Source organism: Eretmochelys imbricata, chromosome 17 (assembly GCF_965152235.1).
Source record: "Eretmochelys imbricata isolate rEreImb1 chromosome 17, rEreImb1.hap1, whole genome shotgun sequence".
NCBI classification, from domain to species: Eukaryota; Metazoa; Chordata; order Testudines; family Cheloniidae; genus Eretmochelys; species Eretmochelys imbricata.
This window is the reverse complement of record NC_135588.1, coordinates 4,660,110-4,677,624: the sequence shown is the minus strand read 5'-3', so window position 1 is coordinate 4,677,624 and position 17,515 is coordinate 4,660,110. Positions and strand designations below refer to the sequence as shown.

Genomic DNA, 17,515 nt, shown 5'->3' with positions numbered 1-17,515 from the left:
AAATCAGACATCAAGAATTATAACATGCAAAAACCAGTCGGAGAACACTTCAATCTCCCTGGTCACTCGATTTCAGACCTAAAAGCTGCAATTCTCCACAAAAAAACATCAAAAACAGACTCCAAAGAGAAACTGCAAAATTGGAATTAATTTGCGAACTGGACGCCATTAAATTAGGCTTGAATAAAGACTGGGAGTGGATGGGTCATTACGCAAAGTAAAAACTATTTCCCCATGCTAATTATGGTATGGCAATACCCATTTTTTCATGTTCTCTGTATTTTCCACTGCATGCGTCCGATGAAGTGAGTTTTAGCCTACGAAAGCTTATGCCCAAGTAAATGTGTTAGTCTCTAAGGTGTCATCCTAGTTTTTTTTTGCTGATACAGACTAACACAGCTGCCACCCTGAAACCTGTCACCATGCAAGGCAGTGAATACATGCTGTGCCTTCTCTCCCAAGCACTTACTAAAGACTATACCATCCACAGTTATAGTCAGACTCCTGCTAGGGCACCTCCGACGCTTAGTTAGTGATCGCTCGGCTAGCTAGCTGGCTTGCCTAGGGAGGTCTGATCTGCTAGAGCAAGTTGTCTCAGACTCTCCGCAGACCATAACAGAGAAGTTTTCTTGCATGCCAGCCACAATGGCCTGGCCCCACCTCTTCTCCCATTCTCCACTGTGCAGACCACTCCTCTCTCTGCCACAACCCCACATCACCGCGCAGCTGCTTGCATGGCAGAGTAACATTAGGAGACCTTTCCCATGCCTTTGTGTAGCTTCTTTCAATGCAAGGAGCAGCCAGAGGCAAAGAGGAGTTAGCACCTCACGCCCAGCCAGCTCTGTGCGTCACCAGTGTGGCCCTGTGGCTCTCATTTTGAGAGCTGTTGCACTGGAGGCATTTACATGCACCCTCCCAACTGCAGGAAGAGAAGAGAAAGGGAAAAAGAAAAAGCACACAGGATGGGACAGAACCACCTAGATGGGGCATCTGTTTGTAATGAGCTGGGTTTCCAGTGATCCCTTCCCAAGCTCAGGTGCTAAGGAGATGCTTTTTGGATATCAGGCGGTGATGGACACAACACTAGCCCCTGAAGCACAGTGATACTTAGACAACGGATGGCAGCGTTTCCTCCTGCAGACCTGGAAGAAGCTGCAGAGAACACAGTAACCAGGAGAGCTGCGGTAGGGTGACAACAGCATGGGCGGTGTGCTAAGCATCAGACCAGTCCTGGAGAGCCAGTGCTGTCATGGTGCCACCACCATCCCCTGACCTGCTGTGAGCCAACACATTACTAATTCATCAAGGAAACCAAGATCAGCAAGAGACAGGGGAAATCTGCCAGTCATCACTCATCACCCAGCAGCTAAAAGGTGCCCCGCTGTTAAGCCCTAGCCCATGACTAATCCTGGTTTGTTTGGTTCATGCCGGGGGTTTCCAATTCACTTCCCACAGCGGTTGTACAAAAGATTCGGAAGAGGTTTGCTTTATGAGGGGGGGGGGGGTCAGGGGGCAAGCCAGCCCACCTAGCAGTGTGACAGTTACCCTGCCTGTCTGCACAGGTAGAATCTAACTTAGACATGCCAGGGTGGTTGGGTGAGGGTAATGGAAGAAGCTCAACTTCCCTTTTCCCCCCACTTTCAAGTTCCTATTTGGGTCACTTTTTCTACTTGCTTCTCCCACCTCCAAAATATAAACACAGCAAGTTTAATTCTGCCCAGTGTCTTTCGTAGCAACTCAGTCTCCCCCAAGTGCAGAAACACAGTTACAGAGCAGGGTGCATACCTGGGCACCCAAATCTCACACCTCGGCACTGAAGCAGGCCCCTGGGAACTGAGGACTGGTACTGACACAGTTAAATGCTCTTTGCAACCTACTGGTATTGGAACACCTACATGTAGGTGCCCAAATTAGCACCTAAATGTGATGCCCAGCCAACTGCTAGTGGAGAACCTACATCCAGATGCCAGACCTAGGTGACCACATGTAGCGAGACAGAGTGGCCTCCCTGTGGACCGGAGAGCGAGGGAGCACTACACTCCCTTTGGTGGGCGGAGCCAAACCCACCCCGCCCCCTGGCCGGAAGTATAAAAGGAAGGCTCTGCAGCTCAGGTGGGCTGGAGCCAACAGATGCCTCTGCCTTGCTGCGGCACCCAGGAGTGGAACCTGCACTCTGCTGCGCTCTGCCCCCAGAGGAGGCTAACGCAGAGGAGTTGCCAGGACTACCACAGGCTGTATACCCGAGGCGCCCGAGGACCTGTGGAGGCCAGAGGTACCAAATCCTGGGGAGGCAGGAAGTCACCCAGGGGCAGCTGATGACTGGCCAGCTACAGGGGCTGACCACGTCTCAGTCGGCTCGGCGTGTTGTGGCTGGATCCCCGCCAACCCAGTGGCGGACCACTCTGCCACTGTTAGGGCCCTGGGCTGGGACACGGTGGAGTAGGATGGACCCGTGTCCCCCTGCCATCCCCATCCCTGGGTGACCGACTCCCCATCTTAGACCAGGAGGCCTATGCTCCGTGAACCCCCCTGCTAGCACCCTAGACGGTCTGCCGGGGTCACAAAGCCCTTTCAGGGCCCCTAGACTGTGTGGGCGCTCCCCCTTACCTAAATCCAAAGACTGTGTGTGTTTGCCAGCTGCCTGAGCTCCCAGATGAGGCTAAAGCCTGCCCCTTGCTCTGCCCTGCCCCAAAGGGCTAGAGCTTATTGACTTGGCATGTCTGCTGGCTGCCTGTGCTGGAAAGCTTAGGCTACATCCTGCTACTAGCCCAGTCCTGCCTATTGCAGGGCTGTGTGCGAACTAGAGACTACACAGGGCACTGCCTAGCCCAGGGACAGGGACAAGGGGCCCAGACTGTTGTTGTTGTGTTTGCCTCTGTCAGACTGTCCCAGAGCTCTAGACTTCTGACCCCTCAGCCCTGCTGGTGCGACCTCAGGCTGAGGACTAAACCCTAAGACAGAGAGGCAGAGTGGCCTCCCTCCCCACTGGAGAGTGAGGGAGCACTACACCCCATATGAAAATTAAGCCCAGCAAATTAAAGAAAACAAGAGCCAAAGTGTTAGCTGAAGGTGTGGAGGGACCGTGTATGTGTGTGTGGGTGGGTGGGGGGGAGGGGAGGGTGTTGGGTGTTCTGGGCAGTTTGTGGAGCAGAAGCAGGTGGTGGGGAGGTATTAAGAGGTGGGCCTAAGACGGAAAAGGAGGAGAAGTAAATGGAGCTGCAGAGCCAGTGATGCTACCCAAGCAATGCGCTGTAATCCTTTGATCAAAGCAGCTTTCCCCTCCATGCACCATTTTAATGTGCCTTGGAGACAAAGGGTTAATACAGACCCTTATTTTCAGGTTGTTTTCCCAAGAGGATCCCAGTTTCCAGACACAGAAAAGGCCTGATGGACCCCTTCCCCTCCGCACCGCAGCAGAATCTTGTCCCCCAGGAGGAGGTGCACTAGGAAGGTTATTCTGCTACCTTCTAAGCAGAAGGTTAAGAACCACTCTGTTGCTGAAGGGCAAGGCAAAGAAGGCATCCTCCTTTTCAAACCCATGCTGGCTCTTCCTTAAACTGTCTGCACCCTGACAGCTTGTAAGGGAGAAGGGGTTGTTCACATCTGTGCTATAATGAGCTCCCTCTCTTTGAGAAGAGCCTCCGACCCCTTCCTAATATGACCCAGTGCTTTGAGGACTGAACTGGAAGCCAAGACTCCTGGTTCTATCTCGGCTCTGCCGCTGACTTCTTGGGTGACCTGGAGCCAGTCACTAGGGGGTGGGTTTTAAAAGACACTGGAGGAAGTTAAGTACCTATGTCCTTTTGATGGGTAATGGAGTTTAGAAGCCTAACATTCAGAGCTTTAGGGCTGAACTTTCTAAAACATCTGTGTGCTTCAGCTACACAATGTGTAAATAGCCATAATGAGGCTTAATCATCTTTGCAAAGCACTTTGAGCTGTGTAGATGAAAGGCCCTACATACAGTAAGTGCACAGTACTACTGCACCTTATAAAAACTAGAAATTTTTGGCACATGAATTTTTTGCAGCAAACAGGACACTCCGAATGCAAGTTATTCTAGGTGCAGCTGCATCGTTTATAAATTCAGCCAATCTCAAGACCGCTCCATTGCTCCTACTTTGCCCCTGCTACTGAAGAGTAGGAAATGGGATAGGAAAGTGTGGAGACTTCCACTTGCTCTTCACTACCTACAGCAGAAATTACATCAGTGGGTTTGCAAAAATAAAAGGGACAGATAATATATACTGATGAAAGTGCTCATGGCTTTCCTTATCTTTAATGAAACTGGAAATGCACCATGGTAAAAACTCCCTCTAACGCCCTGGGAATTATGAATTAATTCAACTGAACTGCAACAAAAATATACCTCCCCAAAAAGGCCTGGCTATTTTGGTGGAAAAGGAGAGCGAGATTAATATTCATTATATATATTCATACAGTATTTAAATTCACCTACTTCATCAGTTACACTGACTTCTCACTACACTGCAGCATCATTAATTACATCACTCGCCAGCAAATTCAAACCATACATATATGGAAATATTTTCCTTCCAGTCTGTAATCTGTTTTATTATGGACTGCGGAGCTTAAAATGCAAAAGAAGAAGAGAAAGGAGCTGTTTGTCCAGAAACGCCCTTCTGCCTGGCTTGCATAGGCTTTACAACACTTCCACACCCAGCTGCTTTCCAGCGAGTTCCTGAACTCAATCCACTCAGCCCCAGTAGTGAGCTAGAGGAGCTCTGCTGGTCATGCCAGCACTGCATGAGTGAACATGCAACTCTAGGCTCACTGTGGGAAGGATTTTCCGTGTTGAGGAAAGGGAGTCTCTGTAGAGTTGTGAACTATGACAGACATAAGCATCTGTATTAGTGACATCTGTATTAGTGACTGTATTAGTGACTGGCAGCCTGCTCTACTGTCACTCAGCAGCTCGCTTTCAGCAGGCTTCTTACTGGGCCCAGGAAGCTTGTGAGCACTTCCATCACTCAAGATAAGTCAGTCATGGACAATGATTCCATGGCGTGGGTCACTATGCAGGCATAACATCTATGCATCTCACTGGTGACCATCCCAGACCTGAGTGAAATTCAATGTACTAGGGATCATCTTTAAAGCCCAGCATGTCTGGGACCCAGTTATTAAAGAGTGTGTCTGCATCTGTTGCAACAGCCAAGAGTTTTTCGATGGTGCGAGTGGCACAGTCTCATTGAAAGGCCTCCCTCTCCTGTTAGCACTTGCTACTAGAGTTGGTCAAAAACTGGATTTTCTTTCTCTGTGACAAATTTAGAGATTTTGAAAACAAAATTCATCCTGGATCAAGATGAAAAGACAAAATTTCTAGTTACTTTAGACTACTAATAGCCTCTCATTAGAAAAAGAAAACCAGATCTGATGACTATATTCCTGTGTAGTATCTCTCTAAACAAAAGCTCACTGGGGTATGGATTATCGTTTTCTTTCAGATATTTACATGGCAAGGATTTGTAAACCTGTTAATAAACAGTCACATCCATTTTTTTCACAAAACAAATTTGCAATTTTGTTTGTTGGTTTGGGGTCAACTCACACACATTGTTTTGATTCTGACCCTTTAAAACAGACATATAGATATACATAAATAAAGTAAATTTCAAAATAAAAAATAAAAAAGCTTCGTTCTGAAAACATCAACATGGGACACTGACATTTCTGAAATTTTTCCAATTTTTTCCTCTAAACAAGATTTTGTTGAAATCTATAGAATTTTGCAAAAAAAATTGGTTTTGTCAAAATGACATTTTAAGACAGAAAACTGTTTCGACCAGCTCCACTCGCTACTCAGATTGCCCATGAACTCCAGATCACGCTACATTTTTTGTGCAGTCAGACTTTTGCCCTGACTGTACCTTGTTGCTTGTGCCTGGTTCTTTCTTTGATTGGAGAGTTTAGGCCCAGTAGACATTTAGGAGGGATACCCTAAACTCAAATCCGAGCTCTGTAGCTTTTGCTGGATGCTGTACTAAGCCCCAAAAGGTGAAAATCCTGGTTCCATTAAAGTCAATGGCAAAAACTCCCATGCTCAGTCTGCTAGGCCTCTCTGGTTTTTGGAAAGGAGGACGTGTTTGATTGGGTAGCTTTGACTTCAATGGTTCCAGGATATCACCCTATGTGCTTCTGACAGAGATGCTTACTAAGATAGTAAATGAAAAAGGTCAATGTACATTTTGAGTGTATGCAATTTAATCCGTGCACCCTTTCACCTATGTCTCTCTGCTGATACCATTGCTTACACGGTCATTCATCAGTGTGCTAACTCAGCCCCTCTCTCTTTAAGGAGAGAGACTCTTTGGGGACTCTCTCTTTTGTTGTACGGTACAGCTCCAAGCACATTGGCAATGCTAGAACATGGATGTACTTGCAAATTGTGCATGCATATTCAAAGGAGGCTTGCTGAAAATCTCCCCCCTAAAATACAGCACATTATTTTACATAGCCAACTTGCACTGGAAAATAAATCCCAACCCACAACAGCAGCATTATATATTGCTATACCTAGTCAGTATATGGTACAATTTCACAAGGCAGGCAGAATTGCATAGCTGAACTGTGCACACGACACAGATTTCAGATGGAATTTAAAAGACAACTCACCTTACTAGCGCCCGGGAGTAAGTGCAATTTGACATATGGATCAGCCAAGCCATTATGATCCATTGGCTTCAGGCCCTGAAGAGGAGATAAAAAAAGGCAAGAAAGGTTACAAAGATTACAACAGAGGCCAGCTCTTTACTAATCCATTTTCTATATCAAGAAATATACCCACCTAACAATTATCTCATTTCCCCGGAACTGGTTGATAGAAATGTATCAATGCCATGGAACCCAAGCTGTGCAGCAAAAAGCCAGACATTCAGAAGTCAAATGCAGGGTGCAATTCTGACCAAGAAAGAGCCTCTGGAAGACTTCACTCCCAGTACTTAGCATTGGTTGTATCACATCCCTGCTGTTATTTTAGTAGCCAATCCTGGCACCCAAATCACAATTAATTCAAGAGTTAGGTAACTCAGCTCAGCAATTTTGGAGATAAAATAACAGGGTTCTGCCGTTCCATAATTGCTTATGTGCAAACACACCTCTGCTGTTGTGGCGGTACTTCAGTGCACACGATGAGGGGCTGATGGCACCTATCTAATCCCCGTTATGAAAGCACCGTGTGAGGAAAGAACAGCCTTCGAACAAGCAGGAAGCTGCTGTCAACTGCCTGATGCTTTATTTGCAATGAGACCCCGGAGGCAAGAGAATATGTAAGTAATGAACCTCTCACAGCCCTTACACTGATTATAAGGCTAGAGGGACCATTGTGATCAGAAAAGCCAGGTCTACACTACAAATCTGGGTTGACACAAGTGATGTTGGCATGAAGCTGCCAGTTAGCACATCGCGTCTGCGCATGCATGCTCGGCTACACACAGCACCGATGCAAGGACTCACCAGGAGTGCTCGTGTCAACGTACAGTCCTGTGCACTATGGGTAAGTGTCCCACTGTGTAACCCACCGCCATCCAGTGCACTGTCTTTTGGGAAGTCTGGCAATATATGGTGGGGCAGAAACAAATTGCTCAGGCCACCTTGACAGCGTGGAGGAAAGATTAAACTATGTACTCAGCAGGTGAGGAATGACAGTTGGATGCACTTTTGGAAGACTGAAGGGACGCTGGCATTATTACTCACAAGGCTGGATCTCACTGAAAAAACATCCCAATGGTTATAGCTGCCTGCTGTGTCCTGCATAACACCTGTGAAGCAAAGTGGGGAGAAGCTGCCACTGGGGTGGAGGGCAAGCTACTGTCTGCTGAACTTGAACGGCTAGACACAAAGGCGATTAGAAGAACTCAGCACGGAGCTATAGAGCTCTGGGAGGCTTTGAAAGAACACTTGGGCAGTGAGCCACAGTAGTGCGTTGTGGTGTACTGTGCTCTGCCTGGCCCTGCTGTCCTGGAGCCTGTTAGGAATTTTGTGGTGCTTGGTGTACATCTGTGAATATAACACCGTCAGTGCTCTCGTTAATCTTGCGGTGCTTACTGTGCATTGATGACGATTACGCTGCGTTTGTTACTGATCCTGTGAGTTGTGTCACACTGCACAGTAACAAATAAGTAGGTGCTTTCAGAACTGCCAGGCACTCCGCAGCATACGTTCGGAGCTAATAAAGAAGACTTATTTTCCAAATAATAGAATTTTATTCAGTAACAAAACCAGCACAAACTAAAATCTGTGCAATTTAAAGGCAAATACATTAAAAACTTAGTAAATTAACGGAAGAGAATTTAACAAGGGGAAAGAACATTCCTGTCCATTTTACCTACACATCTAGCAACCGTGGGTCTCACAGGTCAGTGTATGTGAAGCAGTGGTTCCCCTTAATGTCCCCTCGGGTGGAGTGGGATGGGCAGGAATTGTGGCCCCTGATGCCATGTTGAACGTTGAAGGGGGAGTTGAGAGGTGCTACAATGGAGTTCTCCATGGACTGCAAAGGGAGGCGAACCTGCAATAGCTGAACCTGCAGGACCACAAGAGTCTGCAGCATCTGTGTTTGCTGCTGGAGAAGCCCTATTATGCCCTGGTGCATCTCCCTCTCCTTTTCCTGCCAGGACTTCCTCCTGTCCGCTCTCTCCTTCTCCTGGCTGTTTGCAATGTCCACCCTTCAGGCCCTTTGCTCATGGTCACACCAGGCACCGCAGCCGCTGAAGAGCACAGGCACCAATCGGCCTCCCTTCAGCCCCTGTGCCAACAGAGGGATGAACAAAGCCCATTATCTCTGACCAGGAGAGAGCATGGGTGCATTCTCCCACCCCGGAAGCCTCACTAGTCCTGACATCAGCAACGCAGCTACCCACGCAGGTTACCTAGGTCCTTCCCTGATACCATGTCCCCTTCCAGGCCATATAAACCATCCCCGTACATTCCAGGGAGCTTCCCCTCCTGAGATGGAATGGCCCCATGGAAGCACCACTCTCTCAGATTACTCTCTTATGTGGTTTCCCCACTCTGCTCACTTGCCCCAGTCAGGCTCCTTGCTAGGCTGTGCAGTCCAGATGGTCCTGTATTCCTAAAAGCCACCTGGGCATCCAAACAACTACAGAACAGCAAAGGTCAGCAGTGACCTTTGGAAGTGCAGAGCAAGCAGATCATGTACACGGGGCAAAACCCTGACCACCTCCCATACTGCAAACCCCATGGACCCTGTAACAGGCATTTGCTGGAAAGCTGAATATGTGGGTGGGGGCTGGAGCCAGGCGGATGGTGCCAATAGCCCTAGGGACCATCTGAGCATGGTGAGTCCTTCTTTGTTACTTTCCACGAACACTGAAGTGCATGGCTTCTGCCCACACACTAACAGCTTCGGAAGAACTATTTTATACCTGCACACAGCTCAGGGTATTGAACAGTTCACTCTCCTCCCATCATCCAGTCAGGCAGCAGCAACCATACCATGTGACCCAGTAACCCACCACACCCCCTGCATGACAAAGTATGTATTGTCCAAGTTTAATCAGAGCAAACCACTGGCAGAAACATATTCACATCAACTACTGGTCCAGTGATTGCACACAATGAATAGGTTTGTGGAGATCGAAGCCTGCTTGTGGATAACTCAAAGCGGAAACATTGGGTTAAATCACTGGGATACAATACAATAATCCACCTAGCTCCATACATTGTGCATGACCTCGGGGTGGAGGGGTCCTTTATTCTCACATATCCTGGATTTACAGAGCAAGAGTTCTGGCTGTCTCTGGTTTGAGGGTTCTTGCAAGGAGTATGATGCTTCTTGTGGGCTTGGTGCATGCAGACCTCTCTCTACCCTACAGGGAATGAGTCGAAACAGCATTCTGGTCTGCAGAAAAGTGAATTTTGCTTCTAAATCAGAGCCATATAACCGCCAGTTGAAGGGATGAAAATATCATTGGTGAACACAGGCTAAATGGATTTGCTTTAACAATGTTGCATTTCAATTAATCTCCTCAACCCAGCAAATGAGGAACAAAAGGAAAGAGAACCACTGGAGAAAGGCGATTACATTAGTTATGGAGCCACTGCCTGATAGGCTTCCCAGCTCCGGAGCTAGGCTCATGATACATAACAGAACAGCAGATCTCCTCTATTGTAAAACCTGGGGCCAGATCTTCAGCTAGTACAAACTGGCTTAGCGTCAGTGGCTCTACGCCAATTTATACCAGTCAACGATCTGACCCTATGGATTCAAGAAGAAAATAACAGACGGCAGCATAGTCTAGTTGGTAGGGCACTGGCTTGCGAATTAGAAGAGCTGGGTTTTCTTCCCCTGTTTCCTCTCCCACCCTATGTCTATCATGTCTCTTTAGAGAGTGTAAGTGCTTTGGGGAAAGGAATGTCTCTTTGTATAGCTTTGTCTACACACAAACTTGCATCAGTTTAATTTTGGCTTAAGAGTGGCCTACTTTGATTTAGTTTAAACTTGTTCTCTGTCGACTTAAGGAAAAGTCAATTGGGAACAGGTTTAAGTTAAACTGAGAAAAGCCACTCAAACCAAAATAAGAGCATCCACACAGAGGTTGAACCAATTTAACTAAAATAAGTTTAAATTCACATCTTCGCTTATACCAGTGCAACAACTTTCCTGTGTAGACAAGCCGTGTGTGTTTGTGCAGCGCCTAGCACCATGGTGCCCCAATCTCCATTGATAATAATAAAGAACAGGATGGGAGAGACCAAGCTGGAGTGGGATAAGATAGGGGAGTCTCCAATCTCTGACAGCACGCGTTACTGGTTCACCTGAAGAAGAGCTCTATGTAGCTCGAAAGCTTGTCTCTTTCACCTACAGAAGTTGGTCCAATAAAAGGTATTTCCTCTCCCAGTTTGTCACCATTCCACCTGTCAAATGTGAACTCAGCAGAGCAAGACGATGCCATAATCCACCTCGTAAACCAAACTCACCATTTTCTTCAGCCTCTGACATTTCATTACCAAGCAAATCCATGGGGTTATAATTAGGGAGGTATATAAGACTGTTTATTCCAAGCAGATGGCTGCAAGAGAGGCTTGAGCCAGCACTGAGCTTTACTGACAACACACTGTAGCAGACAAGATTCAGAGCTGGGGATGGGGGTGCAGAAGCATTCTCTCTGCAGTATTTATTCACTGACAGAGAGTAAAGCTTGGGGGGAACTAGAGAGCAACCAGTAGTGCTTGTGATGCATGTGAGCTCAAACCCACAAAGCTGTTACCGTTACACCCAAAGGCCGCAGGTCTAGATACTTTTTGCAAATGATGCAATGATCCAATTTTAGGAATATTTTATGAATATGCATCACCTCATTTGCATTAATCCAACCCACCGTTAACTCCATCAATTCCCATTCTCTTCCCCATCAAATTAAAAAAATCCTCCTTCTCAAACCCATAATTCCTGCCCAGCTCAGTTGCCCTCTGTCAGGAGATAGAAGCAGCAGTAGTAAATATTTATTTTGCCGGAGCTTCCGAACACTCCAGTTGGGATCAGGGCCTCAGGGCACAGGGCATGCACAAACACAGGTGTGAGACAATCTTGGTCCTGAAGGATTTGCAATATAAAGCCTAGAAGCAGCTGCTCAGGAGCACAGAAAAGGGAATCCAAATTCAGGAGTTTCTAAGCCAATTTGGAAGACCAACCTACAACAACATACCATAGCTACCCCACGCTGGTTTCAACTTGGATCCTGGTAATTTGCTGAGAATCCAGCTGCAGGAGGAGAGAGAAATGATGGCTTTATCCCTAATCCTCTTGAATGAAGGTGACTGAAATAGAAAATGGCATGAGTGTAGCTCAGTGGGGCCCGGGCCTCCCGGTGCTACTGCAAAACAGGTAATGAAAGCCATAATCTCTTCTCCTTAACCCCATGTCTTAACCAGAGAAGTTCGCTACTTATGCATGAAGTACTGTGCTAATGAAGAGAATGGCCTGATTCTGCCCCCACTTGCCCCGTCAATCGGGAGTTGCTCTGCTGAAGACAATGGAGTTAACTTGGGGATGGAGGCAACATTGGTGTTCACCACCTGAGAGCAGTTGCTCCCCCATTTACATTAGCTAATAAAATACGCAGGTGAAAGCACCCTCCTTGCACAAATTGTTCCCATCAACCAAGGATCCTAAAGCCTTTCCCAAACACTAAAAGCCCCTGTGAGACTGGGCACAGTATTATCCCTATTTCACAGACTGGCTAATGCAGGGGTAGGCTTAGCTTGACACATGGCTGAGGCTCATTTCTTGGGAGACGGGATTAAGGAGGTAAATGGAGCAGCAAGCTGGAAACAGAATGTCTGTACTAGTGAAGACAAGGGAGGAACCCCCAGGGAACTGTTCACAATGGACAAGAGAAGTCAGGAATGCAAAGATGAGGTAAAGAGTAAGTCGTGCATGGACAGAGCATACTGTACAAGGATTGGTTCCTGCAAAGTGATCAAGCCAATCCCAAAATGTGTGATGCAATGTATGGGAAATGCAATGTAATGTGTCAATGTATATAAAGGAAGAGGTCTGCTGTGTAACTTTGAATGTGTGGTATGCCCTATATCCACTGAGCAACTTCACCTACCTTGTTGTATGCCAAATAAAGGAACCTGAGCGACGAGACTCAAGTTGGACCAAACTCTTGAGGAACCGAGTGAAAGAAATCTTAGGGGAACCCCAACAGCAGGCACAGAGGGAAGAGGGCATTGCAGAGAACAGAGAACCTGAGCTGTAGCCTGCTGAATTCAGTCTGAGTTTTTCTAGAGACATTACTGGGTTTTGGACAAGCCCAAAGTTCAGGAGCTTTGATTCCTGCTGCTTGCCTTTTATCACTAGGCAACATGCCCTTCCTGCTCTCAAGGGGGATCCCCAGTACTGATAGTCCCAGCCCTGGGGGCCAGCCTTGCTCACAGCCTCCCTCTGTAAGGTGCTTTGCACTTGTCCGTCATGCCAGGCTGCAAATAAAGAAGTAAATGAGCGAATCCCTCATGAAGATAGATGGAAGAAGACAAGCCACTTTGTAATTCACCCACTGATTCATTTCAATTAAATTACCTTCAGAGTAGGCTATTAAGGGCTTTTTAAACAGATGCAGCCAGGAAAGCTGAGTGACAGAGGTTTGGAAAATGGTCAGAAGCTCCTGATGTCATTCCTCTCTCCCTCCCAAACTGCTTGATGTGATTTAGGCACATGGTATGGCTAATTTTAGCATGAAATAGACAAGCCCTTGCTACAGCCCAGTAGCTGCAGTTCATGTCTGCTGTGAATCCCCTCCCAGCTGGCCTCAAACACCCCCAGCTCCGAAGCTTGGGCCAATGTGCATCCAGCACTAGGATCAGGCAGCACCCACCAGAGGCCTTAGCTCCATCCCCATTCAAGGCTAGATGATTCTGGGCAGCCTCTATGCATGGGGCAGGGGAGAAAGCACAAGGAGTTCCCCCACCTTCCTGTGCCTGGCATAAGGGCTCGCCAGAACCTCACTGGGGAGCACAGGCCCTGCTCCCAGCAATTGCTCCGGCGGCCTGTGTGGAGGTGTGTCCATCGCGCACACACCACCCAGCAGGGCCAGCTGCTGTGCTAGGTGAGAAACCAGCCTATTCACAGCCTCACGGCAGAATCTTGGCCTCAGAGACACCCAAAGCAGTGCCACAACGAAAGCTCTCGGGTAGCATCCCAGCTCCCGCTGCCCCACCTCTGGAGCAACAAAGCCTTAGAAAAGCTCAAGGTAGAAGTTGAGTCTGAAGCTTAGGGCTCTGGACAGGGATCGGCAGATCTGGGGTCAGTTCCTGCTGAAATGGAGCTTGCAATCTGGGCTGCTCAGTTCCCCAAAGTAATTAACGTGAAGCATACCCTAGAGGTGCCTTCGCTCCAACACGAATGTGCCTTGCCCAGCCCTGCATCCCCACAGTGAAGTGCAGACTCAGCTGCAGCCGATCAGTGTTTAAGCAATACAATCCGATCAGCATAACACCTTCCAATACAAACGGTGGGTGACGTCACTTGGGTTTGCAGTATCAAAACAGGCTGAGAAAAAGTTAGATGGTAAGGATACTGACTGCCCTCACTGGGAGAGTGGGTCACCGAGGCAGCTTTCACGTCTCGGAATCTGAGTCTCCATGCTGGTTTAGAAGGTCAACACATGAAAATATGTTTGACCTCCTCCCAGGCCCCTTTGTCATGCATCACAAGGTCAATGCACTATTTGATGTGACTATCATGACTACTCAGGAAAAAGACGTATGACAGGAATGGCAGAGGTTGGGGGCTCCAAGTCTGGGTGGATGTCCATCAACAGAGCTGCGTGTGGGGAGCTGTGAGTTGAAATTGAGCAGCATCAGCACGGCTGTGTAGAGGCAGCCTAGGACCAAAGTATACTAGGACAGAAGAGTTTAGCTGCATAGACAAAGCTGGCTGATCACACTATGCATGGATCTAGGTGATCCTATTACACCCTGATCCATCTCCTTTTTACACATCAGTGGACAAACTCCTATGGGTTTTAATGTAGTTTCCCATTGGCTTCAACAGAAGTTGGATCTACCCCCACTTTCATGAGAACTCAAATCCATTCAAGCCCAGATTAATATAACAGTTCCCAGGATCCTCCTTCTTCCCTTTTTTAAAGATTGGCACTACATTAGCCTTTTTCGAGTCATCCGGGACTTCCCCCGTTTGCCATGAGTTTTCAAAGATAATGGCCAATGGCTCTGCAATCACAGCCGCCAATTCCTTTAGCACTCTCGGATGCAACTTGTCCGGCCCCATGGACTTGTGCACGTCCAGCTTTTCTAAATAGTCCCTAACCACCTCTTTCTCCACAGAGGGCTGGCCATCTACTCCCCATGTTGTGATGCCCAGCGCAGCAGTCTGGGAGCTGTCCTTGTTAGTGAAGACAGAGGCAAAACAAACATTGAGCACATTAGCTTTTTCCACATCCTCTGTCACTAGGTTGCCTACCTCATTCAGTAAGGGGCCCACACTTTCCTTGGCTTTCTTCTTGTTGCCAACATACCTGAAGAAACCCTTCTTGTTACTCTTGACATCTCTTGCTAGCTGCAGCTCCAGGTGCGATTTGACCCTCCTGATTTCATTCCTACATGCCCGAGCAATATTTTTATACTCTTCCCTGGTCATATGTCCAACCTTCCACTTCTTGTAAGCTTCTTTTTTATGTTTACGATCCGCTAGGATTTCACCGTTAAGCCAAGCTGGTCGCCTGCCATATTTACTATTCTTTCGACTCAGCGGGATGGTTTGTCCCTGTAACCTCAACAGGGATTCCTTGAAATACAGCCAGCTCTCCTGGACTCCTTCCCCTGGGGGACTAACATGAAGGGGAATCCTACCCATCCGTTCCCTGAGGGAGTCGAAGTTCCCCGCTTTCCTGAAGGCCAGGGTCCGCATCCTGCTGCTTACCTTTCTTCCCTGTGTCAGGATCCTGAACTCAACCAACTCATGGTCACTGCCTCCCAGATTCCCGTCCACTTTTGCTTCCCCCACTAATTCTTCCCTGTTTGTGAGCAGCAGGTCAAGAAAAGCTCCCCCCCTAGTTGGCTCGTCTAGCACTTGCACCAGGAAATTGTCCCCTACGCTTTCCAAAAACTTCCTGGATTGTCTATGCACCGCTGTATTGCTCTCCCAGCAGATATCAGGAAAATTAAAGTCACCCATGAGAACCAGGGCGTGCGATCTAGTAGCTTCTGTGAGTTGCCGGAAGAAAGCCTCATCCACCTCATCCCCCTGGTCCGGTGGTCTATAGCAAACTCCCACCACTACATCACTCTTGTTGCTCACACTTCTAAACTTAATCCAGAGACACTCAGGTTTTTCTGCAGTTTCGTACCGGAGCTCTGAGCAGTTTTGTTCAATATCTTCATAAATGATCTGGAGGATGGTGTGGATTGCACTCTCAGCAAATTTGCGGATGATACTAAACTGGGAGGAGTGGTAGATACGCTGGAGGGCAGGGATAGGATACAGAGGGACCTAGACAAATTGGAGGATTGGGCCAAAAGAAATCTGATGACGTTCAATAAGGATAAGTGCAGAGTCCTGCGCTTAGGACAGAAGAACCCAATGCACAGCTACAGACTAGGGACCGAATGGCTAGGCAGCAGTTCTGCGGAAAAGGACCTAGGGGTGACAGTGGACGAGAAGCTGGATATGAGTCAGCAGTGTGCCCTTGTTGCCAAGAAGGCCAATGGCATTTTGGGATGTATAAGTAGGGGCATTGCCAGCAGATCGAGGGACGTGATCGTTCCCCTCTATTCGACATTGGTGAGGCCTCATCTGGAGAACTGTGTCCAGTTTTGGGCCCCACACTCCAAGAAGGATGTGGATAAATTGGAGAGAGTCCAGCGAAGGGCAACAAAAATGATTAGGGGTCTGGAACACATGACTTATGAGGAGAGGCTGAGGGAACTGGGATTGTTTAGTCTGCAGAAGAGAAGAATGAGGGGGGATTTGATAGCTGCTTTCAACTGCCTGAGAGGTGGTTCCAGAGAGGATGGTTCTAGACTATTCTCAGTGGTAGAAGAGGACAGGACAAGGAGTAATGGTCTCAAGTTGCAGTGGGGGAGGTTTAGGTTGGATATTAGTAAAAACTTTTTCACTAGGAGGGTGGTGAAACACTGGAATGCGTTACCTAGGGAGGTGGTGGAATCTCCTTCCTTAGAAGTTTTTAAGGTCAGGCTTGACAAAGCCCTGGCCGGGATGATTTAATTGGTGATTGGTCCTGCTTTGAACAGGGGGTTGGACTAGATGACCTCCTGAGGTCCCTTCCAACCCTGATATTCTATGATAACAATGCGATCTACCATGCTACTTGCCAGGCCGCGAGGAATTCTCCTGAAAAAGATTCATTTTCCAACTGCAAAAAAACGCACCACAACTCTCCAGAGATCAACGGCCTCGCTGCATTCTAGCCATTGCCAATTTCTCCCTGCACCCGCAACATGTAGCTCACGGCAGATCAATAGCATTTAATTACAAGCAGCGCTAATCAGCCTGTCTATTAACTACACGTTAGAACTGTATAGAAATCACAGGAGATAGATCGATTCCACCACCCTTGATACACACACAAAGTGGTTTCCGGAGAGCACTCTGGGCAGTTAAGAGGCAGCCTAGCAACCACTCTCTCAGAGCCTGAGGGCTCCTGCCATTAGTCAAGTTACCACAACAGTTCCCTAGACTGCCTTAGAGATCTAACCATACTCCTGGCCCTTCCCGTCAGAGGATTTTACAGCAGTGTAAGGCGGGGGTATGAATTATCACCCCTATTGGTAGGGAAGACACACTAACCATGGAGGCTGAGAGGGATTAAGAGCCTGGTTTCCAGAAGTCCTGGCCTCCCACATAATTCAATGGATGCTAGAGGTGACCAGCCACTCCGCAGAGGAGGCCTTCGGGGGCTTGCCCAAGGTCACTCAGTGGTGTCAGCGGCAGAGCTGAGAATGGGACACAGCGCTCCCAATTCCTAGTCCCCTGCTTTGGCTGCTA

At 47.9% G+C, this 17,515-nt stretch overlaps 1 protein-coding gene across 1 annotated transcript in view; it reads right to left on the bottom strand.

The window, feature by feature from the left end:
- DOC2B (double C2 domain beta) overlaps positions 1-17,515 on the bottom strand; it is a 125,160-nt gene that overhangs the window by 63,119 nt on the left and 44,526 nt on the right. Inside the window, exon 3 of the mRNA XM_077836864.1 lies at positions 6,637-6,711. Within this exon, the coding sequence (XP_077692990.1) occupies positions 6,637-6,711 (75 nt within the window). The remainder of the gene's footprint in view (positions 1-6,636; positions 6,712-17,515) is intronic.